General features: G+C 43.6%; 1 protein-coding gene across 1 annotated transcript; it reads right to left on the bottom strand.

Annotated features, from left to right (window-relative positions):
• Nucleotides 1-1,029: 1,029 nt before the first annotated feature.
• LOC147423982 (uncharacterized) lies at nt 1,030-20,841 on the bottom strand. Its single transcript, XM_086500994.1, has 8 exons — nt 20,453-20,841; nt 20,212-20,289; nt 20,016-20,065; nt 19,882-19,945; nt 19,732-19,787; nt 1,600-1,680; nt 1,443-1,520; nt 1,030-1,337 (listed from the first exon to the last, which is right to left on the bottom strand). The coding sequence occupies exons 1-8, from the start codon at nt 20,739-20,741 to the stop codon at nt 1,191-1,193; spliced, it is 843 nt and encodes a 280-aa protein (XP_086357120.1). The 5' UTR covers nt 20,742-20,841; the 3' UTR covers nt 1,030-1,190.
• Between the last annotated feature and the right edge of the window lie 3,447 nt (nt 20,842-24,288).

Raw genomic sequence — 24,288 nt, 5'->3', positions numbered from 1 at the left:
CATGTTGCAGCCCCGTCTTTGATCTAAAAATCTCATGCAAGATTGAGGCCGTTGCAACAAATAGTCTCTTTATACACTATCATCCATGATAATGGCAAGAATATGCCAAGGCATCTCAGTTGCACATAAATCAATCCATCTTTCTCGACTGGACATGCCATGGATCCACAAAACCATGACCACTATGCTCTTCATCCTTCTCTAAGGACATTTTATGAAACGCTACTGCACCAACAATGTAATGCCCTCAAAAAAACATACCCAAAGCTCACAATAAACCATGTGTTGGATACCGGAGCTTTTCCTTCAGCAAGTGTGATTTCAAACACTTTCAAGGTAACAAAGAAACTTGCCCAGATAGGCCCTTCCAGACGACCACTTCCACAGCTGGAGTAGCTCTACATTCCCTGCAGATTGAGGCCATTGAAGCTTCATGGCAAAGAGACTGTCGAGTATCTAGAGAGAATAGACTTGGCACATGCTCACGTGGCAACATTGAGAATGAAAAGAATTGAAGCATTGAACAAAAAGATGCCCAGACCATCACAACACAAGAGATAGCTACCATGGATGAAAGTGAGTCGACTTGGCAAGCTGATGAGTAGAGTTCGCACATGTTGAACCTCGAGAATGAGGAGCCTTGAAGCATTGAGCATGGAGATACCCAGTCTAGGAGACCATAGACTAAAGACGATATACTCGGCAAATCAATAGATAGACTTGGCACATTGTAGTGATGAGGAGCCTTGAACTTTGTACATACAGATGCCCAGTCTATCACAAGATCAGAAGGAGATACCATCCAACGAGAGATCACATGGTAGATCGGTAACTACCGTAGGATAGACTTGGCACGAGTTTCACATTGTACATAAAGATACCCAGTCTATTGCAAGATCAGAGGGAACCGTACACTAGTAAAATCACACAGTATATCCGTAACTACGATAAGCCTTGACTGTTTGTGGAGATAGCCAATCACTCTTCTTCACCTCGTCGAACCTACTTCCAGACCTACCAATGAGAACATTATGTTGACAAAATCTGTTTGTGCTCAAGAGGATGTAAATACACATTGTACAGTCAGATAATGTCTCATTTGAAACATGTCTGGTCACTATATTTTGACAAAATTCCAGCAATAAGCCCTTCCACAAAACTGAGTCATAAAAGAGTTTTTCAAACTCAACTTAGTTATTGGAAAGAATACCACGCAGCTTCTTTAGAAATGCTTCACCTTCTCCATTTCTTGATCCCTGCCAGACATCATGCCGCAGATATAAAGCGCTTGCTCCAGCCAACTTCAGTTCCAAAGCTTCTTCCATCGACATAATGCCCTGTAAGCAGCAAACCTTCAATTCAAAATCATGATGTATTTCCACCATACGGCAACTCAACAAAACAGCATCAACTTTTACTCACTGATCTGAATAAAAGCTTACCACAATACTCCGGGCACCATCTGGGAGCTGTTGAAGTAAAGACTTCGCTACATCTTGCCTGATGCCTGGTACTGGAAGCTGTAGCAGAATTAAAAGCTCTCAAAAAGTATTTACTTTGAACGCCTGACTTTCTAAGTAAGGCAAAGTTTCCACTTACAGAAAGTTTTATGGAGAGATTGATTCCATAAACAGAAATCCCCTGCCTTGCCACAGCCTCCAAATCGTTAAGATTGACAATCTGCTAACTCTAAACAAGTTCTATTAGTATGAGAAGCTAAGAATCAGTTTATTCACAACACTAAATAAGTAAATTTTTCAAACCAAAAGCATCAGGAAATTGCAAATGCAAATTTCCTACAGCTGAAAAAACTAGACTTTAAAGGCAGTCGAATTAAAACTTCGTTCGCATCACAGGTAAGGCTTGAAGGGAGAATCAACTTTGACTTTTGCAGTTCTTCAAATTGCGAACCGTTTTGAGAGATTTTCAAAAATTCTGAAAAACTTAGAGCAACCAAAAGCTTTTTTCTTAAGCTTTGTGTAGACGACGGCTACTATGTTAACCAAAGAAACACACAGTAGATAGTTTCCCTTGCCTGCACATGCTTCCCCATGTACTTTCTTGCCAATCATGGTGAACGCTGGTCAAACCTGTCAACAAGTGGTCAAACATCCCTTCCTTTTCTGACTCTCTTCCTTCATCATCATATCAAAAATATATTTTTCTCATATAAATCTCTTGATATTTCTACTTCATAGAGAGTTTATGTGGTGATACTTACTGTGGTGGCAGCCCATGGAGGAGATTAGACTTTGGGAGTTGTCCTACCAATGGACTCTATTGGTACACTTATTTATTGACATTTTAGCATTTGTTACCGAAAGTCTTTGTGACAATGATGTAATTAAAAATTGTATGGCTGGATCATGTGATGATGATGTGTTGTTTTTGTTTCATAGGTCCTTTAGGCCTTTTGCAGATGTAAATAAACAAATCATTTCCTTCCAGTTCTCTCTTTTGACATTATCACAGAGAGATCCATCTTCGTCTTATTCATCTCCTGAATATCTTCTTCGTGTGCAAGATGATGTTTCCATTAATCCACTATGGAATTCCATTGCCTCGTTGAGTTGAGATCTCCTCAAATTCGTCATAGGTTCCATCTTGTTGAAGTGATCACTTTTCTTGAGAGAATAAGAGAAGTGCCGAGCTCCGATACCATTGTAACCAACCGGAACCATTTGGTGTACTTGGGTTCTTGGGTTCTTGGGTACTTGGGGTTCTTGCTACTTGGTATTGCTTGCAATTTGCGTCTAAGAAGGCTTTTCTCTTACCCAAGCTCAACTCCTTCCTGCGGGTGCACCCCTTGGTAGCCTTGCGCTCACACCAAGGTTGCTTTTTTCCACCTCACGTCGATTGGCATGCTGCAAAGTGTAGGGGGTCTGCTCTCAATGAGTGGAAAAGAGGAAACGAGTCCAGCCCTTCTTTTCTGGGTTACCTGCCACTCTTCAAAAACACAGATTAGAGAGATCGACACGCCGGGGTTTGGGGATCATTGACCCAGGACAGCACAACAGAGCCCTTCTTGAGAAGTTTGTTGTCGGAGGATTGCTTCCAAGGGAGGAGCCCTGGAAAAGTTGTTGCTTCACCGACTTCGAGCTCGAGTGCCTCATGCAAGAGGCCCTTGAAGCCCTTCCATCGGCGCAGCTGAGGAGTGGCTTGGAGAAGCACCAACCCACCTGCATGGCGGGGCGTATGAGACAACCCCTTGTTTGGAAGGTTTGTTTTGAAGTACTTAAGTTTTGTTCCGTCTGTTCTTTTCCATTGGCACGTGGCGCCCTTCTCCGTTATTACAGTTTGCAAAGCTACATGTCAGTGAGTGTGGTTATGGAGGTTGCTTTTGGAGATTAGTTTTATGCATTAGACGACCCCGATTTACTCCGACAACCAAAGTTGTATAGCCATTGTGAGAAACCCAGTTTTTAATGCCTAGACCAAGCATATAGAGATACAATATCATTTTGTTCAAGAGAAGACCGTCAATGTTACTATTTGACTTGAGTATCATTTTGTTCGTGAGAAGACCGTCAATGTTACTATTCGACTTGAGTATTGTTCTACATCAAATAACCCTGGAGATATCGTCACCAAACCTCTATCACAACAACATTATCCCTTCATGCCAGCTCCATTGGATTTGTTCTCGTCCAAAAGATGAGAGGGGGTGTTAAGAGTTACATCTTTTGTTCGGTGGTCACTCCAATATCTCCCTTGAGCAGTTTAGGTAGTGAGGGCTACTTTGTGGCTGTGTTCAATTGTATTTGAGGTAGATGTATATTTTTCGCCTATACAAGTGTTGAGTTTCAAATTCCTGTCTAGTTGTGGCTCCGGTATCTAATGAAAGCAAGTATCTTTGTTGAATTGATGAAAATAAGTCGTCAAATTTGTCATATTTACAAAAAGAACCGCAAGAATTTTTGCAAGCTCAAGCCAACTGTTTTTCAAAGGGTTTGCCTAGAGAGCTACCTTTTGAAAGACCCGAAGATCACACGATTGATCTAATACCTGGCAGTACGCCACCAAAACTAGCCACCTTACAGAGTAAGCAAAGCCCAAATAAGGAAATCATGAACCAAGTAAAGGAACTTCTCGAAAAGGGTCTAATTCAACCTAGTACATCACCTTATTGTTCACCAGTGCTTCTAGTATTCAAGAAAGAAGGATCATGGAGAATGTGCATTGACTTTAGGGCACTCAATAAAATCACCATCAACAAGTCTCCAAAAAGGAAATAGATCATTAGAACCATCTCTAATAGGTTTTTGCGGCACTACGGCGACACAAATTGGTGGACTACAGGAAAAAGAGCGAGTTTTACTTGCCAAAGATACACTTTTTGGGACACATCGTCTCATCATAGGGTGTATTGATGGACCCGGCCAAGATAAAAACCATTTGGAATTGACCACAATTAAAGAATGTACATGAAGTTCGAAGCTTTTTGGGTTTATGCTCTTACTACAGGCGGTTCGTTAAAAAGTTTGCATAGATTGCTTTTCCGTTGCATACCTTGACTCAAAAAGGGGTTCCATTCACTTGGGGACCCTCAAAAATTGAAGTATCCACTCACGGAGAAGTTGACTAATTCTGTTTTGTTTTTTCCAGATTTGCGAAAATATTTTGAGGTTTTTTGTGATGCTTGGTAGGAGTCTGGGAGCGGTCTTAATGCAAGAGGCCATGTCATAGCCTATGTGTAATGTGCAACGGAAGTGAATGATGGTGTAAGTTCAAGATGAATGCTCAATGGGTGCTCAAGGTTCCTTTTACTTTAGAGAAAGGGGGAGCCTTCCTAGCTTAGAGAGAGAATGTGCAATGACCAAAGCAAGAGAGTAAAATGCAAACTGTGAGTGAGAGCAAGAGAGTGCTAGAGAGAGAGGGAAGAGACGACACCAAATGGGGTCCCAAACCCCCCTCCAAGGGCCCCCCTCTCTATTGCTAGAGAGGTATGTGCTTTAGATTGCACAAAGGTCTGGTAAAATGCTTCTAGATGTTGTGGTACTTCACGACGATGATGTCGAAGATAGGTCCACCAAATAATTTGATCAAGGGCATTTGCTCTCGATGCAAAGTGGATAGGGAAGGAGAACATCACAAATTCTCTTCAGATTTGAGTTGTACCTTGAAGCTTTTGGATTGTTTAAGCCTAAAGTTACCGATAAATCCGCAGGTTGAATCTGGTGCAGTGCTGACTGCACAGAGGGGAGCCATTTCACTCCTTTGTCACAGATTGCCTAGATTGAATAAGTTGTACCTTGAATCTTTTGGATTGTTTATGCCTAAAGTTACCGATGAATCAGCAGATTGAATCTGGTGGGGTGCAGACTGCACAAGAGGGGAGCCACTCCACTCCTTTGTCACAGATTGCCTAGATTGAATAAAGTCACTAATTTCTCCTTGAGAGTTTAGGGATACTGACAGGTTGATAGTATTTTGCAGAGTGACTTTATGAACATATGTACATTGAATTGAAAATTTCCTTGATTGAATTGATAATATGTGCTCTTTCATGTGTGTATTGTTAAGAGACATGTAGAGAAAGATGAAATGTCTGCAACACTTTATCTGATGAATGATTTGAACTTGTAGAGACATGTAGAGAAAGATGAAATGTCTGCAACATTTTATCCGATGAATGATTTGAACTTAGTACATAGGGCATGGTTCGCTTGAAATGTGAAAAGAAAGGATATGAATCTGATGGTAGCAACGGGATTTAGTAGATCAAGACATCTGTGGAAAGATCAACTCGGTCTGGATGTGATTGCTAAATATGTTACAATGATCATGATTTGTATCTGAGACCCTCGACAACCATGTGATTGATCAGTGACTGATGTCTTTGTAGAAGTGTTGGATTTGTGAAGTCGGTGTCTACTAAAGAAAGTTTTTATCCTTTGGCTCTATTGCAGGCGTAATAGAGGGCGATTACAATTCTTTCAAGAGGAGGGAATGTCACAAGTTGGTGATGTGGCATGCCCAACTAAGAAAATGGCAGTGGTTGAGAGGACAAAGAGTTGAAGAGCTCAAAAAATATGGCCCAAGGGCCTAAAACAGAAGGGGTTAGGGTTTTTATCAAAAAGCCTAACCCTACCCAACTTGAAGAGCACCGACCGAGGGGCCTAAAACCCTAGAATGACAGAGCACAAGGGATGACTGCAATTTCCGCAAAAAGCGTTGACATGCTGACATGGCACTACTGTATGGATTTTTGCAAATTGCACTGACAACTTTTGGCTCTTTTGCACCAAGATTTTGGGAGCATATGCTTTCGGTGTCGGGTGCTTTTAGAGCAAGTGCTTTTGGGGCTCTGCTTTTGGGTATCCCTTGTAAGTTTATAAGTGCCCAGAGAGCCACTCTTCAAGGAGCATCTGAACACAAAGTCTCGGAGAGAGTTGGACCCTCGAGAAGTTATGCCTTTGCAAAGCAATAAAGAAGTACTAAAAGGGACGCCAATTTTTGGGACAAGTGCGTCTTGGCTCCGAACTCTGTCGTGCCATGTCGACTCTCCTTCTCTCTCTCTATTCAAGTTCAGTAATTTTGCAGTTTCTGTTCGTGTTTCTATTTATTTCTCCCTTGGAGTGTCCTAGCTTATAACATGTGAAACCGTTATAAGTGTGCCTTCTGCCTCTCTCTTGCAGATCAACTTGGGAGCACCTGCAGAGAAAGGACCCTCAAACATTGTACTTTGTGAAGCATCAATAATTCTTTGGGGCCAATGCGTCTGGAAGCCAAACTCTCTAACAAACTTGGACACCCCAAGTCAAGATTCTATCGCGACACAACAGAGATTCACTTTAAAACAGTTCACAATTCACACTTGAGTCGACAAAGCCCGGCGTAGTTCCGTGCCTAGAGATATTGGCCCCAAAGACTGGCACCCCTTTTGTAAATCTTTTTATATTAATTTGTGTTCAAAGTACAAAAGAGTGGGTAGGTGCTCACTCTCAGACTCTACGTCCAGATGCTCTGAGAAGTGAGGGCCTAACCACTTATTTATTGGTTACAAGGGATGCCCAAAAGCAGAGCCCCAAAAGATGCCATTCAAAAGCTTCTAAAAATAAAGCAATAATCCCAAAAGTTGCCCCTAAATTCTGCCAACACAAATCAAGAATTCCGTACAGCTTTGTAAGGCGTAAAAAGCGAAAATCCGTACAGCAGGCCACGTCAGCACTGTCAGCGTGAAATGCGGCGGAAAATCCAAAACTGCGTATGACAGTCCATACAGCCTGTCGACACATAGTGCAGGGGTCAGTACTGCCGCCACGTGTCAAGGTGTGTCCGGGGCCTGCTGCCACTCCACCAGTTTGTGACATACCCCCCCTCTTGAAAGCATTGTAATCGCCCTCGATTACACCTACAAAACAGACAGAGGCCATAAACTGTCTTAGCAGACACTTACTGTTAGTACCGACGTACTAGGAACAACACATCTAGCACATGTACCAATTGACAGTCACATCACAGGACATCACTTGACGTCACAGGACATCACATGACAAATCACATTCAAATATCATTCCAAATCTCAGACCATGATTAATCGGCAATGTATTTAGCAATCGCATCTAGATCCAGTCGGGACCTCACAAATGCCCGATTGACTAATCCATATTGCAACCATGTCTATAGAGATTTATGAGACCGAAATGCTGCAGTCATTTCGTCTATCAGTTCCTGCACTTACACAAGTCAAGTACAAGTCAATCAATATCATTTTCATTATCGAGAATTCCAAATCATAGTCATACAGCAGAATACTGTCAGCTCAACAGTATCCTTGAAGTGGACATCAATGACTCTATATCAAAAATATCGGGGCAATCTATTGACAAAGGAGCGGAGTGACTTCCCTCTTGTGCAAACCTGCTGCACTAGATTCGCCCATGCTGAAATCGGGGTTCTATCGAAGTAGACTATGCTAAACCGAATGCTTCAAGGTAAAGGTTCACAATCTGAGGAGTATCTGCTAGGTCCTCCTCCTCCATCCACTTCGCATCCAATGCGGGATAGTTCTTGAATTTAACCAAGAACCGCCTCATCACTTTACCTTAAATCTTTCTATCTTTATGTGTCAATATCTTTTCTGGAACAAGTATCTCCTCGCTTTCCTCCACTTTGGGTTGCTCATCTGGCTCCCCATCATCGGGCACATCGCCTTTAAAAGGCTTCAAGAGACTCACAATGAAAAGCATTGTGAATTCTCCAAGTATCGGCGTCACGTGTACAGTTAACCCTATGTGTACGTGGACAAGCTACTTCATGTCTAGGGTTCAGTTCAGTTAGCTTAGGAAGTGTTCTGGCACTTTTGTGAGTCTGTTCGCAAATCGTGCATGTCCAGGCACTTAGGAGTAGATGCATATCTGGTTGCACACAGCATGATCATCAAATTACCATTAGAACCCATTGGGAGCATTTTTACAGTGCACAGACCTATTTGCCCTATCAATAAGTGACTTTGTTGGGAAACTGAGTAGGGCAATTCGGCCAAGTCAACATATAAGGAAACCTAGCACTAGCACTTTCTGGCAGAAGAGGCAATAGAGACCAAGTGTCCAACAATGCACCTTCTAACAAGACTCCCCGACGGGCAACCTAGCGTTTTCTTCAAGTGCAGATCAGCCCCAACGTTTTGCAGTTGCAGATCATCCTGGCAATAGCAGACTACAACAGATCCCTTGGCGTTTTTGCAACAGGACATCAATTCAACCTAGCGTTTTTGCACCAGCAAGTCAACCTAGCGTTTCTCCACAACAGAACAACCAGTAGCTTCAGTCTTTTCAGTATTCAACATATAGACACTGCAGAATAGCCCTCAAACCTCGCAGATCTCACCTTCCCGCAGCAGATCCTCACCGCACGGTTAGATCAGCCAACGTTTGCAGATTCAGCCCGCTATTCGCAGATTTCAGCATCTGCATTTTCAGCGTGTCGTCATCGCGTCGTCGTCATCGCCGACATAGAGTCAGAATTCAGCAGATACAAGATTTGCAGATTTCAGCCCTTAGCGTTTTCAGTTTTCAGCCCATCTCGTCGTCGTCCTCATCGTCGGCAAGTCCATTACATTGTAGAGATTTGTGCAATCAATAGTAGACCGCTCTCGCCATAGAGAGTGGGGCCCTTGGAGTGTTTGACAACATTATGGTGTCGTATTCTTCTCTCTCTATCTCTCAGTCTCAACACCCTTCATTCACAATGTTTACCACTTGTTTGTGATCATTTGCATTCTCTCACTAAAGGAACGGAAGGCTCTCCCTTCCGTATGTAAAAGGAACCCTTAAGCACAGTTCGGAGCACTTATCTTGAGCAAAGTTCAAGATTCACTTCTGCTGCACCTTACAATCGAGCAGCTTCAATCTAAAGGAGACATCATTTATCTTTTCTTTTATCTGGAAAGGTCCATAGTATCTCATGCGGAGCTTTGGAAAAAGCCGCTCCTTTCCCTTTTTCTTTCTCAGGCGTGCCTTCTCAAAACGTAAGAGCACCCAATCGTCTTTCTTTAATTTCAAATTGCATGGTGTCGATCTACTGCCTTTTTGTGTCTTTCCTGAGATTTCTCTAAAGCCTCCCCCCGGACCTTGGTAAAAGCAGTGTCCAAGTCCCTCGTGTACTGGTCGGCTTCAAAAATCTTATTTTTCGTGCTTAGGAAGGGTGGAACCTTCGGAGCACCTTCAATAATGTCAAATGGCGCCTTCCCCGTCGAAGAGTGAATCGTGTTACTGTAGGCAAATTCCAAACAAAGGCAAAACCTTTTCCCATTGAGTCTTCTGATCCGAAGTGTAAGACTTCAATAAATCTAGTACCACTGAATTTGCAATCTCAGATTGCCCATCTATGTGCGAGTGGAAAGATGACGAGAACTACGACCGTGTGACAATGTTCTCCCAAATAGCCTTCCAAAACAAACTCGTGAATCGGGGATCTCTGTCAGAGACAATTGTCTCAAGCATGCCATGTAATCTAAATATCTGGGCAATGGAGAGTCTCGCTAAATGATCCGGCTTGACTGTTTTCTTCACTGGAATGAAATGAGCTTGCTTGCTAAATCTGTCAATAACAGTCCAGATACCATCGTGCCCACTCTGTGTCTTCGGGAGATCAAATATGAAATCCATAGCAATACTTTCCAGGGACGGGTAGAAATGGGTAAAGGCTGTAACAATCCCTGTGCTTTATGCCTGTCAAACTTGACCTTCTGGCATACCAAGCAACTGCATACAAAATCGTCCACGTCCCTCTTGAGTCTCAGCCAAAAGAAGTATCACTCCACACCCTTCAAGGTGGTGTCAATGCCGCGGTGACCCGTAAATGGTGGACAGTGGCACTCGGTTAGAACCTTTTCTGTAAGGTGCAGCGGATGTGAATGATGAACTTTGCTCAAGATGAGTGCTCCAAACTATACTCAAGGGTTCCTTTTACTTACGGAAGGGAGAGCCGTTCGTTCCTTTAGTGAGAGTGAAATGATCACAAACAAAGTGGTAAACATCGTGAATAAGGTGCTAAGACTGAGAGATAGAGAGAGAAGAATACGACACCAAAATGTTGTCAAACCCTTCTCCAAAGGCCCCACTCTCTATGGCGAGACCGGTCTACTATTGATTGCACAAATCTCTACAATGCAATGGACTTGCTGACAATGAGGACGACGACGAGACGGGTTGAAATCTGAAAACGCTAATGGCTGATATCTGCAAATCTTTTATCTGCTGAATTCTAACTCTATGTCGATGACAACGGCAGTGACGACAATGCGACGACGACACGCTGAAAACGCAGATGCTGAAATCTGCATTTTCCGGGCTGAATCTGCAAACGCTGGTTGATCTGACCGTGCGGCGAGGATCTGTTGCGGAAATGTGAGATCTGCGAGGTTTAGGACTTGCAGTGCGGAGTTTGACTACTGCAAATGCAAATGATGCAAGGGATGTTCTACCACCGGGAATCTATAAAAACACTAAGATTCTGCTGCTCCCAAAAACGCTAGGGCTGATCTGTGATCTGCTGTCGCCAGGCTACTGCAAATGCAAAACGCTGGGCTAATTTGCAAAGCTAAAAACGATAGGCTGGTTCTTGATGACAACTCTAGGGTTGCTGCAGCAGAAAACGCTAGGGATGTCTGCTCCAAAAACGCTAGGTGGTCTTGTTGGGGAGTCTTGCTGAGAAGGTGCCTGTTGAACACTCGGTTCCTGCTGCCTCTTCTCCCCGAAAGTGCTAGCGCTAGGGTTTCTTATATATCTGCTTAGGCTATTTTCCCTACCCAATTCCCAACAAAAGTCACTTAAAAATAATAAGTGAAACATGGCTAAAATAGGGAAAATAGGTTTTTTGCACTGTAAAATGCTCGTGATGGAATCTGATGGTAATGTTGATGATCATGTTGTGTGCAACCAAAGGAAATGCATCTACTCTAAGTGTCTGGACATGCACGGCTGCGAACAGACTCTTCCTAGGCTAGACTGACTGAACTGGATTAAACCCTTGTCATGAAGTAGCTTGTCCATGTACACATAGGGTTAGATGTGCACGTGACATCCCCTCCTTTTCAAAGTGAGATATTGGTACCGAACTTGTTAGGTGTAGCGGAGTGAATGTTTGAACTTTGCTCAAGATGAGTGCTCCGATCTGTGCTCAAGGTTCCTTTTATTCTTATGGAAGGAAGGGCCTTCTGTTCTTAATGAGAGAGTGCAATGAACACAAACAAAGTGAATGGACACTGTGCGAGAAAGTGTATAAGATTGAGAGATAGAGAGAGAAGAGAATACGACACCAAAGACGTTGTAAAACCCTCCTCCGAAGGCCCCACTCTCGTTGGCGAGAGTGGTCTACTATTGATTGCACAAACTGATACAAAGTGGATGCAATGAGACTGATGCAAGTCTAGGCTATGTCGATGTCGACGACGTGGATGACGAGACCGACTCTAGGGCTGAAAACTGATGCACTTCATCTGCTGTCCAAAAACGCCAATGGCTGAAATCTGCTGCTGCCAAAAAACGCAAGGAAAAACGCTGGTTTGTTGGTCTTTAATTGCTGAAATTCTGTTGCTATGGCGATGCTGAAAATGCTAGGGAAAGGGGGGCAACAATGGCCTGCGGAAAAACGCCAGGGACTGGGATTTGTGGACGCTGATTTCTTGGATGAAGAACGCCAGATGCTGGGAGGTCTTGGCGATGAGGCTATGGCTGGATCTTAGGTGATGAGGCTTGGCTGATGAAAAACGCTAGGTGCTGAGGGTTCTTGCTTGGAGGAAAAACACCACCAAGGGGGGGGATCTTGCTTGAGAGAGAGAGGGGGAACCTGCTGCTTGTGGCCTGTGTTCTCCTTGCTCTTCTGCCAACTAGTGCTAGCCTAGGTTTGCTTATATATTATCTTACCCAATTTGCCCTACTCAGTTCCCAACAAAAGTCACTTAAATTAATAAGTGAAAAATGTCAAAAATAGGGAAAATAGGTTAAATGCACTGGAAAATTCCCCTGAAGGATTCTGATGGGAATGCTTATGATCATGATGTGTGCAACCAGAGGATATGCATCTACACTAAGTGCTTGGGCATGCACGGTCTGCGAACAGACTCACAAAAGTGCCAAAACACTTGGTAATCTAGACTAACTGGACTGACGGAACCCTTGTCATGTTGTAGCTTGCCCACGGACACATAGGGTTGGATGTGTCACGTGACATCCCCTCCTTTTCAAAGTGAAGTACTGGTACCGAACTGTATGGCATCGAGGGAGATCCCCAATAGCATCCGGAATCCTGGAAGGGACTCTTTGCCGGCCCACTCTGATGTGTGGGTCGTGCGGTATCTGAACTTCATAAAGGTCTGCAACGCTTGCTTCTTTGGGCCGCACCGAAAGCGACACAAAGTCTCCTGTGGCTCCTTCGATGCTTCAACTTCGTCTAGAGTCATGCTTCTTTCTCCTTTAAGAATCTCTATGGTTGAAAATTCTTGAACCCATTTCCAATACAAAACCATGAACATACCTATTCCATGTAAAGTGACTGGAAAAAATATTGTCTTCCTCAAAGACTGTGCATGCAATGCAGATGAACCAATAGAAGGAGTGCCAAACCGTTCACCACACACACGCAAACAATGAGATTGAATCTCTCTTCTGATCTAAATCAATCAACTGTGGCAAAACACAACGGAAATGCCCACGCTTGGTGCTCATTCTTTCATGTGCTCTTTCTACAACTGTGTCATGCCAAGGAAGAGACGACATGGAATGTGACTTCCTTGAATGCATACTTTTCAGCTTTTCATGAACAATCGTCATGCCTAGGAAAAGGGATCACATAAAGACGCTGACGAAAATACAGGAAACGATCACGAATGAAACACTCGAACAATGCGTGTCGACAACTCATTCAAACACATAGTACTTCTTGTAAGGGTTCTTTGAACCTAGCCTCAAGAGCCAAGATCGGTTCTTCCTGAGGGGGTTCTTTGGACCTAGGCTCGAGAGCCAAGATCGGTTCTTCGTGACTGATCGAATCTGCAATGAGGTTACCTTCACTAGAGAAAGTATTAACTAACACATCATCCTTGTGAACAATCACATCATCTGTATGCAAATCATCATGCTTGTGAGAAATCACATCTTGATCATGCAAATCATCATGCTTGTCATTGTCATCCAAATCATCATGCTCATCATTATCATTCAAATCCTATGTGTCATGCTTTGGAGAAGAAGGGACTGAGAGAGTCTCCCTCTCCTGAATCCGTTCAATCTTCGCCTGTATATTAGCAATGAGAGATGGAGAATGAACAACTTGCTCTCCACGAATGACAATGGGAGAGTCACTTTTGGCATTGAAAGTGAACGTATTTTCCGCCCAATCAATGAGGGTTATGCTCACAAAACCATCGAATGCCCAAAATCATATCACATCTTGAGAGAGGAGAGACAAAAAAATTTCTACAGAAAGCAGCTTGTTGAACTGTAAACAACACATCAAGACACTCTTTCATGATGAGAGAGTCCATACCAGGAGCAAAGCCACAGACCTCGACAGGAGATTTCTGACTAACCTCTAGATGGGCTCTCTCAACAAGAGAGGGACTGATCACATCATGCATACTGCCTAAGTCAAACAATATGACAAAACGTTGTCCCGTCATATGACCATAACATTTAATGAGAGACTCATCAATGGGAGGGTCAGGAGAAACTTAGGGCACACTCGTGTTGTCATTGATTGCATTGAGAGAGGAAGTGGGTTCTGTGGATTCTTTAGATTCATTAGAGTCAAGCTTAGGACATATTCTTTTTATGTGACCCTTGATGTGACAATGAAAACAACGACCTTCCTTAGAATAAGTGCTTTGCTCTTCCGACGTGATGTATCCTCCTAAAATTCCTTGTGCTACCTTTTCATATGGAATGAGCTTAGGTTTAGCAATTGTGTTAGCCTTACCCTTAGGTTCATGTTGAGAGTTCTTTTCTGAGAGACTATTGAAAGATTGGTTAGAAGAGTTACCGTTCTGAGGGTTCTGAGAATTCTGAGAGGTTGAAAGATTGGTTAGAAGAGTTACCGTTCTTACCATTCTTACCGTTCTGAGGGTTCTTAGAATTCTGAGAGGTTCCTTGAGAAGTCTTGTTCTCCTTAGGCTTTCCCTTGTTGTGCTTCATCTCCTGTGCGAGAGCAATCGCTACCGCCTTGTTGAGATCGATTGGATCGAAGATTTCTCCATCAAACTTGATATATTCGTCTGACCCAAAAAGGAAAGCCTCTTTGCGCTCATCATCCGATTTGCGTAATTGAGTGCCCAGCTGCAAAACACGATTAGAAAAAGACATGACTGGCATACCATGTTACTTGAGATTGCGCCAATCTTCTTTCAATCGTGCGAGGTATTGAGAAGGCATAAACCGCGCCTTAAGCTCGTCTTGAAAGTCGGCCCAATTGAAGGAAAGGGGCGCGTCTCTGTCGGCTTTCTCTAGGTGCGCGGCCAGCTGTGCCTCTTGCCATGCGTGGTACCAATTGACGGCATCACCGGCAAGGTACATAGCTGCCGTCAAAACCTTGCTATTTCTTGTCTTCTTAGTTGTCGCAAAATAAGCATTAAATTGATGCAACCAAGAATGAATAACAGTAGCGTCCATCTTACCATCATACTTACTGAACGTCAACTTCTCGGTGACGGGGTTGTTGGATTATGAATCTCAGCTTGCGTCACTTGATGAACCACCAACTTCTTTGGCCGGTTCGGGTTTCGAGGTGAGGACATGTAGTACCAAGTCGTTCATGCGTTATTCTCTCTGGGCCTCACGCTCTCACTCCAAAGTAGCCCTTCTTTCTTCGGCCGCTTCCCTTCTTGCGTCGGCCGCCAAGCGCGCTTGCACAAGCTCACGCTCAATAGTAGCCTTTCTTTGTTCGGCCGCCAAGCGAGCTTACTCCAAGTCGGTCTTTCTTGCTGCTTTTTTTTCTCTGTTCCTCGGCCGCCAAGCGATCGCAATCCTGTCTGTCTTGGCGGTCACGCTCCGCGGCATCCTGTTTGTCTTGGCGGTCACGTTCCGCGGCAATGCGAGTCGCCTCTTGCTTTGCCATCATGTCCATGATTGTCTTAACCAAAGCTTCCATGGGGTTTGGTGCAATTCTTGGCAAAGATGGCAAAGGGGGAGGGTCAGGAAAACCTCCCTGTTGCTGAAATTCTTCTTCACTACTTTCTTGCCCATCACTCTCATGCCCGGTATCCATTCCGCTTCGGGTGATGACCATGCACTGAAGTTGTGGCTTCTTAAGTTCACGAGGAACTTGGGTTCTTGTGGGTCTTGGGTTCTTGGGTTCTTGAGGGTCGTGAGGTTCTTCTTTTGCTTGTAATCTGTGTTAGAGAAGGATCTTCTTCTCTTCACCCGAGTTCTGCTCTTTTCCGCAGGCACACCCCTTGGCGACCTTGCGCTCACACCAAGGTTGCTTTTTTCCACCTCACGTCGATTGGCCGGCCGCTCAGTGCACGATCCACTCTCAATGAGTAAAAAGAGGCACAAGGGGAGACTGGACAAGCCCTTCTTTCTTGGGATTCCTGTCACTCTTCAAAAACACGATTAGGAATCGACACGCCCAAGCTAACTTAGGTTCGTACGACCGCAACAAAAAAAAAAAAAAATGTGGTTCTTGTGGTTCTTTCCTTGAGTGATACAAAACACTCCCAAAGCTCTGATACCAATGTTAGGTGCAGCGGAGTGAATGTTTGAACTTTGCTCAAGATGAGTGCTCCAATCTGTGCTCAAGATTCCTTTTATTCTTATAAAAGGGAGAGCCTTCCGTTCTTAATGAGAGAGTGCAATGAACACAAACAAAGCGAATGGACATTGTGCGAGAAAGTGTATGAGACTGAGAGATAGAGAGAGAAGAGAATACGACACCAAAGACGTTGTAAAACCCTCCTACGAAGACCCCACTCTCGTTGGCAAGAGTGGTCTACTATTGATTGCACAAACTGGTACAAAGTGGATGCATGAGACTGATGCAAGTCTAGGCTATGTCGATATCGACGACGAGGATGACAAGACCGATTCTAGGGTTGACAACCGATGCACTTCATCTGCTGTCCAAAAACGCCAATGGCTGAAATCTGCTGCTACCAAAAACGCAAGGAAAAACGCTGGTTTCTTTAATTGCTGAAATTCTGTTGCTATGGCGATGCTGAAAATGCTAGGAAAAGGGAGGCGACAATGGCCTGCTGAAAAATGCCAGGGGTTGGGATTTGTGGCGATGATTTCTTGGATGAAAAACACCGGATGCTGGGAGGTCTTGGCGATGAGGCTATGGTTGGATCTTAAGTGATGAGGCTTGGCTGATGAAAAACGCTAGGTGCTAAAAGTTCTTGCTTGGAGGAAAAACGCCACCAAGGGCGGGGGATCTTGCTTGAGAGAGAGAGGGGGAACCTGCTGCCTGTGGCCTGTGTTCTCCTTGATCTTCTGCCAAATAGTGCTAGCCTAGGTTTGCTTATATATTATCTTACCCAATTTGCCCTACTGAGTTCCCAACAAAAGTCACTTAAATTAATAAGTGAAAATGTCAAAAATAGGTTAAATGCACTGGAAAATTCCCCTGAAGGATTCTGATGGAAATGCTTATGATCATGCTGTGTGCAACTAGAGGATATGCATCTACACTAAGTGCCTGGGCATGCACGCTCTGCGAACACTCACAAAAGTGTTAATCTAGACTTACTCGACTGACAGATCCCTTGTCATGCTGTAGCTTGTCCACCGACACATAGGGTTGGATGTTTCACGTGACAGATCTGTATGGCATCAAGGGATATCGCCAACAACGTATGGAATCCTAGAAAGGACTCTTCGTCAGTCCACTCCGATGCGTGGGTCATGCGATACTTGAACTTCATAAAGGTCTGCAACGCTTGCTTCTATGGGCCGCGTCGAAAGCAACAGTCATTTGTGGCTCCTTCAATGGTTCGACTTCGTCTATGGACGTAGATCCGTCACAAGACGGGCACCACGTGCCACTAGAAAAGAACAGACTGAACAAACTTTTAGCACTTCAATAAAAATAGAACTGAGAGAGAGAGAGAGAGAGAGACGACACGCGACACGGAGTGGCGAAATTCCACCCCAGAGAGTATTGGCCCCAAACCTTGGTGCCCCTTTCGGTATTTCTTTATATTGCATCAACACAGTACAAGCTGGTATTCCAGACTCTGCACCTTCTCCAGGAAGCATGCCAGAGAATGAGCACTAGCCTCATATTTCAAGGCCCTTGGCCTGAAAAGCAGTTCCAGTGAAAAGCCTTCAAAACTCAAAAGCATCTGGTCCAAAAGCAATGCTCAAAAGCTGTCAGCGTAAAATCTGGAATTCCATACAATTGCCATGTCAACAGTTAGCGCAAAATGCGAAAATCCGTATAACATGCCACATCATCAACCAACGTGATTTTTGAAAATCTGCCACGTCATCAACCAGCTTCGCAATTCTTGTGTGTCTGTGAGTCCTGCTTTATTTTAATTCTTTATGTCACTTGGGGCCCCATCGGACGTGGTCCCCATAAGTTGATAGGACTTCTTCTGTTACTTGTTCTTCTTAGGGTTTAAGCCCCTCGGCCAATGTCTATAAGTTGGCTCCATTCTTTAGGCTTTGACACGTCAGCAGTTTGTGACAAGGTCCACCTTCTTCAAGAATCTCCGAGGATGAAAATTCATAAAACCACTTCCAACACAAAAACATGAACATATCCATTCTATATAAAGTGACTGAAAAAATTCTAGTCTTTCGAAAAGACTGTGCATGCAATGTAGATTAACATAGAAATGGAGTGTCAAACCGTTCATCAAACACACGCAAACAATGGGGTCGAAACTTGTCTTTCTGATCTAAATCTATCAACTATGGCAAATCACAATGGAAATGCCCATGCTTATGCTCAATCCTTCTTGTGCTCTTTTGGATACTGTGTCATGTCAAGGAAGAGACATGGAATGTGAATTCCTTGGGTGCAAACATTTTATCTTTTCATGAGTAATCCGCATACATCCGTGCTCATTCATGAGTAAATCGTGTTCAACGTACAATATGTCATGCCTATGAAAAGGAATCACATAAGGACGGTGACTAAAATACAAGAAAGCGTCACGAATGAAACACTCGAACAATGCGTGCTGACTAATCATTCGAACACATAATACTTCATGTGGGGGTCCTTTAAACCTCGGCTCGAGAGCCAAGATTGGTTCTTCGTGATCTATCAAATCTACAATGAGGTTAGCTTCACTAGACAAAGTATCAACTAAACCATCGTCATGGTAAACAATCACATCTTTAATTTGCAAATCATCATGCTTATCATTATCATGCAATTCATCATGCTCGTGAATAATCACATCTTGATCGTGCAAATCATGCGTGTCGTGCTTTGGAGAAGACAACATTGAGAAAGTCTCCTTCTCCTGATTCTTTTCAATCTTCGCCAGCACATTAGAAATGAGAGATGAAGAATGAACAACTTGCTCCAAAGTCAATTCAAGTGCATTGGTACCCTACTACCCATCCTCAGAAGATCCAGTTCAGAAAGTAGTGATCGTAGGATATTTGTTGTTGCAATTTATTCATGGTTACATCGATACATTTCTGTCTTTGATCAAACCAAGAGCGCTACTAATAAGATTCTTTTTGCCTATATGCACCTATCTGGGGATGCCATTTTAGTTTATGCAGTGGACCATGGTTGGCGGCAAAGAAGCCAACAGTAGGATGTTCTTGATCCCTCCCGATACTTATAAATGGGATAAGTTTCAACCCTTCAGAAGCATCCAAGACCCATTTCTACCTCCATAATACCAAGATAGAATGAAAAAGCCTTCCAATGCCTAATAGCAAGCAAGTCAGCACATCTTATAACTCAACCAACTACCCTCTCAATCTATACTGGATGTGATGCCTCTACAGCAAAGAAGTTGACCATGCCAAATTACCGGCTTCCATCGACTGTATAAATTTTGTTTGGCCCATCATGGCTAGAGGTGCCAGTATGCTACCCTAACAATCAGAATGCTTTGGCTGTTGCTCTTGTGTTCTCTAAAGGAAACAAACTGCTTTCATATTTTAATACCAATACCAACTCCTCACTACAATACTGCATGTCTTAAAAGCAACGAAAATTCAGGATATGAGCAGCACAGCCTAACTGTATACCTTAGAAGCAACAGAATTTCAAGATGCAAACAAACTCGAGCAACACAACCATAGAGATATTTGAAATGAATACCTCAACTATAGGATCCAAGCCTAAGGAAAGAGAATAGCTTTGTAATGACCATAAGCCTGCATAAGTGAAGTAAGTTATTTGACAGAAATGCACTTCTTTAGTGATGATAACGCAACAACAAAAGTTTCAGAGACAAGGCATAGTGCAGACCACTTTTAAGCACGGCATATACTAAGGTGAGAGCAGCTGCCCCAGCTTCCCTAGTCTCTGCAATCTGTACAAACTTAAGAATGTCAGTTTGTAACTGGTAAAGCACAAATTCAACTGGCAGGAGATGGATAGACCTGTAAAGGGTGGAGAAACCAATCTGTTTGAACGACTGGGACTTGCACAGCTGCATGGTTCCAATGCCCTCTTTAATGTATGAAATGAGAGCTACAAGCAAAGTGACAGATCTCGGAGGAGTAAAACATGATAAGCAATGCGGTGTTGTTTAACGTGTGTATATGGGTGTGCAAATGGTGAGAATAAAAATCTTACCACTGCAGACTGCAATAAGGTCTGCGAGCCCATCCGGTGAAGCTTCTTCATCAGTGCGTACAGCAATGGCATCAGCACCTGAGGATGAAAACAGAAGTTGGTGAATGTGTGAAGCTAGGCACACCTGCCCAATACAAAGAAATCACAAGAAACATGTACACATTGTGTGTGTGCTTGAACACGTGTGTGTATGTGTGCCCGGGTGCGCGCACATATATGTGCGTGGTCGCATGGAGGGTACCCGCTTGCACATAGTTTTTGCATCGTGTGGCGAGGCCCTGAGGAGATTCTGCAGGTGAAAGGCGGGTAACCTCAGCTATAAGGGCTGTGTTGGAGGAGTTGCGCAGGGCGGTGAGGAGGAGCTGTGGCGAGGCAGATGGGGGCAGGGAGGTGAGGCGGGCTTGAAGCTGCTGCTGCGAGCGCAAGGAGGAGAGCTGCGACTGAAGAGCACGTTGCTTGGTGAGCAGGATGGCCTCCAAAGCGTTGCCTTCCAACCCCGCTCTCACTCTCCCGCTCTGGAGTAGCGCCATTCCCTAGAGCAGCAAAAGAATGAGCCACAACCCCTCCTTGGAGCCGCACGGCGAAGTATCAACTCAATAAGCCTATGGCGGGTCGCGCTCGCTGTTAGCAAGGGGATGCTTCGTCGCTCATTAATGGACAATTTGTGATGATCATTCCCATACATTTTCTCAAACTCACTCCTAAGCACACATAGAAACACTCACACTATATCATCACCCTAAAACCATCCCCAACCTACATGTAACACATACATAGATACTGCTTTTGAATGTCTCTATGTATCTATGTATGCATGTAAGTATGTCTCTATGTATGCATGTAAATATATGTTTATGTAGCTAGGTATGTGTATGTGTATATTTGTATGCAGCAAAAAGAAGGGGGAGAGAGAGAGAGAGAGGTAATCAGTGCATTCGAGCAAAACATATTCTAGAGAGAAAACGACACAAAACTCATCCATGCACAATTTGTGTGTGTGTTCAAAAATGTCAACTTCTTGTATATTGTCACATCTCTTCAAGACGTAAGCATAAGAAAATACAATTAGAGAGTGACCCTCACCTTGCATCCCATAAAAAATCGTAGAGCTTCTTTGTCATCCTCATGCAAAGCCCATGTTGGACATACCACATAACAAATGGAGTTCAAGAGAGGATGTGTGGGCCAGGCAGCTCATCTAAAGAGTGACTACCACTGTATATTGATCAAAAATAGCTCAATGTTTTGTGGCATCCTGCAATGAACGAATTCCAAGAAATCACATCCTTGAAATGGGCCAGAGAGATTTTATAGGCATTGGCAAGAAACAGGACGGTGCAGCAATGTAGCAAAGGGGCCACAATCCATGTAGATGGACTTGAAGGTAGACTTATCCTTAAAGGAACCAATGTGTGTACTTAAGCACCTATATATAACTCAGGGCCATAGAAGAGCCACATTTGTATCCACCTATATAACCCATGTTTCTCTTATATATTATTTGACAATGCTAGTGGTCAAAATGCTACCATTGATGGTATGGAAGGGCACCTACCTTGAATGTCAAGACCCCCTAAACATACAGGGCTTATGAGAGAATATCAAGGTTTTATTTCAAGGTAGGGAAATAGTAGCAACGGAGGTGGCAAACATGCCTGCAAATGTTGCAGAAGGACCTTTGGCAATTAGCACAAAGATGCAAGGGGTGTGGCTGTAGTTTGACGTGTCCAAGTTGCGTATCTAGCTTGAATCAAATGTAGGAGTTGTTGGAATGCAGAGAAACGCACACAGCTTGGAGAAGATGAAGGAAGCTCAAGACACACAATTCAGTGTGTATTACTTAGTGTGCAATGAAAGATAGATAGCCCTAGAGTGATGGCGTATATACAATGCACGGGGGAAAAACCTCCTAAAGAGGGAAAAAAATGCCCCGGCGGTCCTAGTGTGTTCACACACATCACTACCACATGTATATGGTAACAAATCCCCCTTGGAGTGATGCGGTGAACGAGAGTTGGCACATGAGTAAAGGAAAGTGCCATGCCCTGAGGACATGATCATTCCACAAAGGGGAGTAAGCCCAAAGCTTTGCGGAAAGCTTCCAGCTTCTCACGAGAATGCCTTTCTGAAAAGATCTGCAAGGTTGTCCTGTGTTGGCACATAAGCCAAGCTGATCTCTCCTGCTGAGAGCCTCTCCCTGACATAGTGGTAATGCACCTCAATGTGCTTGGTGTTGGACTATTACAAAAGCCTCGTTTGACCAAATGAGTGTCAACTTTCTCACACCAAGCACAAGGAGATTGCTTCAACCCATATAAAGCCTTCTTACATCTGCACACTTTGTCCTCTTGTCCTTTCTTGACAAAACTATGAGGCTGCATTACATAAACTTCCTCAAATACGTCACCATTCAAGAAAGCAGTAACAATGTCTGATTGATGTACATCCCAACCAAAATGAGCTGCCAATGCACATAGAAAACCCACAATAGTCATACGACAAGTGGGAGCAAAAGTCTCTTCATAATCTATGCCTTTCTGTTGTGCATAACCCTTTGCAACAAGTCAAGCCTTATGGCGATCGATCTCACCATTCGGCTTGCGTTTCAACTTGTAAACCCACTTCGTACCAATGGCCTTTTTGCCAGGAGGCGAATCACATAAAGTCCATGCATCATTTTCTATAAGTGCATCATAATCTGATTGCATGGCAACCATCCAATTTTCGGAATTATGTGATTCATCAAAAGACAGAGGTTCCTCAACATCATGTAAGCTAGAGACAGCCAAAGCATAACAATCTGATGCATAAGATGCATGGCCAGAGCCTGAACGAGTACGACTAGACAAGGGTGCATCCAATTTACAGTCACGCAATGTATGCACCATCCATTTTGGCATACCTCCAGCCTGCTCGTTTTCAACCCTTCAATAAGTACATCATGTACATCTGCATCAGTAATAGGCTGATCTGTAACATTTTTGGAAACCCCCATGCCTTGAAGGGGTCTGTTGGCTAGAAGCTCTAGGGCTTCTTATTGATGTAGCATTTCTTGGTATTAGAGCTGAGCTTGATGGATTTACAGCTCCCCCCTTCCTAGGGTGATCACTATAACCCGCTTCATTATAAGAGTTCAAAATTGTTTGGCTCTAGTTTAGTCTCACCTTTTGGGACTGTAAAGGCACACTTTGGGCAGCACTGTTGACATTTGGCATCTGCAAACCTTCTACATAGTTTCCTATGTATCTTTGTGAAACATGACAAATGAGTCCCCAAGTTAAGTTGTAGATAGCATTATCTTTGCCCTGATATTGCCTATCCCATGGGTCTCCTATGATATGAGCTTCTGTGGTTTCAAGACCCAATGCATCATAGATGCTAGACTCTCGTCTATATCTACGACTGTTTTGGTCATAGTATATGTTCGTTTGGTCACAACATCGAAGCTTGATTTCCGATGGAGGAGGGTTTGGCTCTGAACAAATTTATGAGTTCACTCGGGTAATATCCTTCAACTCTAGAGAGGATGGGCTATAATAGATTCTTTCCTTTGAAATGAACCATCCTTTCTGATCTATCACTGGATGCACTTCTATGAGCTGGTATGTGGGCCGTTCAAACTTCCACCAGTGAAAAGAGGCAACAAAGTGTCATAAATGTCTTGTGAGCTTACATTACTGTCTCTAGTACATGACAACAAGGGCTGAACAGAATCTTCCACAAACACTACATCCTGTGAAACCAAATACACTTTGTTTGCTGATCATACAACCTGTAACCTTTGCTTTCAACACTATAACCGACAAAAATACATTTGACAGCCTTATCATCCAATTTTCTATGCTGCGTTTGTGGCACCAAAGCATATACCTAACGGCCAAAAACACACATGTGCTCAATAGAAGGCTTTCTATCATGCCATGCTTCATATGGAGTAATAGACTGCAAAGCTTTCATAGGACACTTGTTAAGTACATAAGTGGCACACATGATGGCCTCAAGCCAAAAAGAATGCGGCAAAGCTTGACTTTTGACCATACATTGTGCCATTTTCCGTAAGTGACCTGTTTTTCTTCT

This window comes from Adiantum capillus-veneris, chromosome 26 (genome assembly GCF_014529385.1).
Source record: "Adiantum capillus-veneris isolate H3 chromosome 26, ASM1452938v2, whole genome shotgun sequence".
Taxonomy (NCBI): Eukaryota; Viridiplantae; Streptophyta; class Polypodiopsida; order Polypodiales; family Pteridaceae; genus Adiantum; species Adiantum capillus-veneris.
This window is presented reverse-complemented; position numbering and strand designations above follow the sequence as displayed.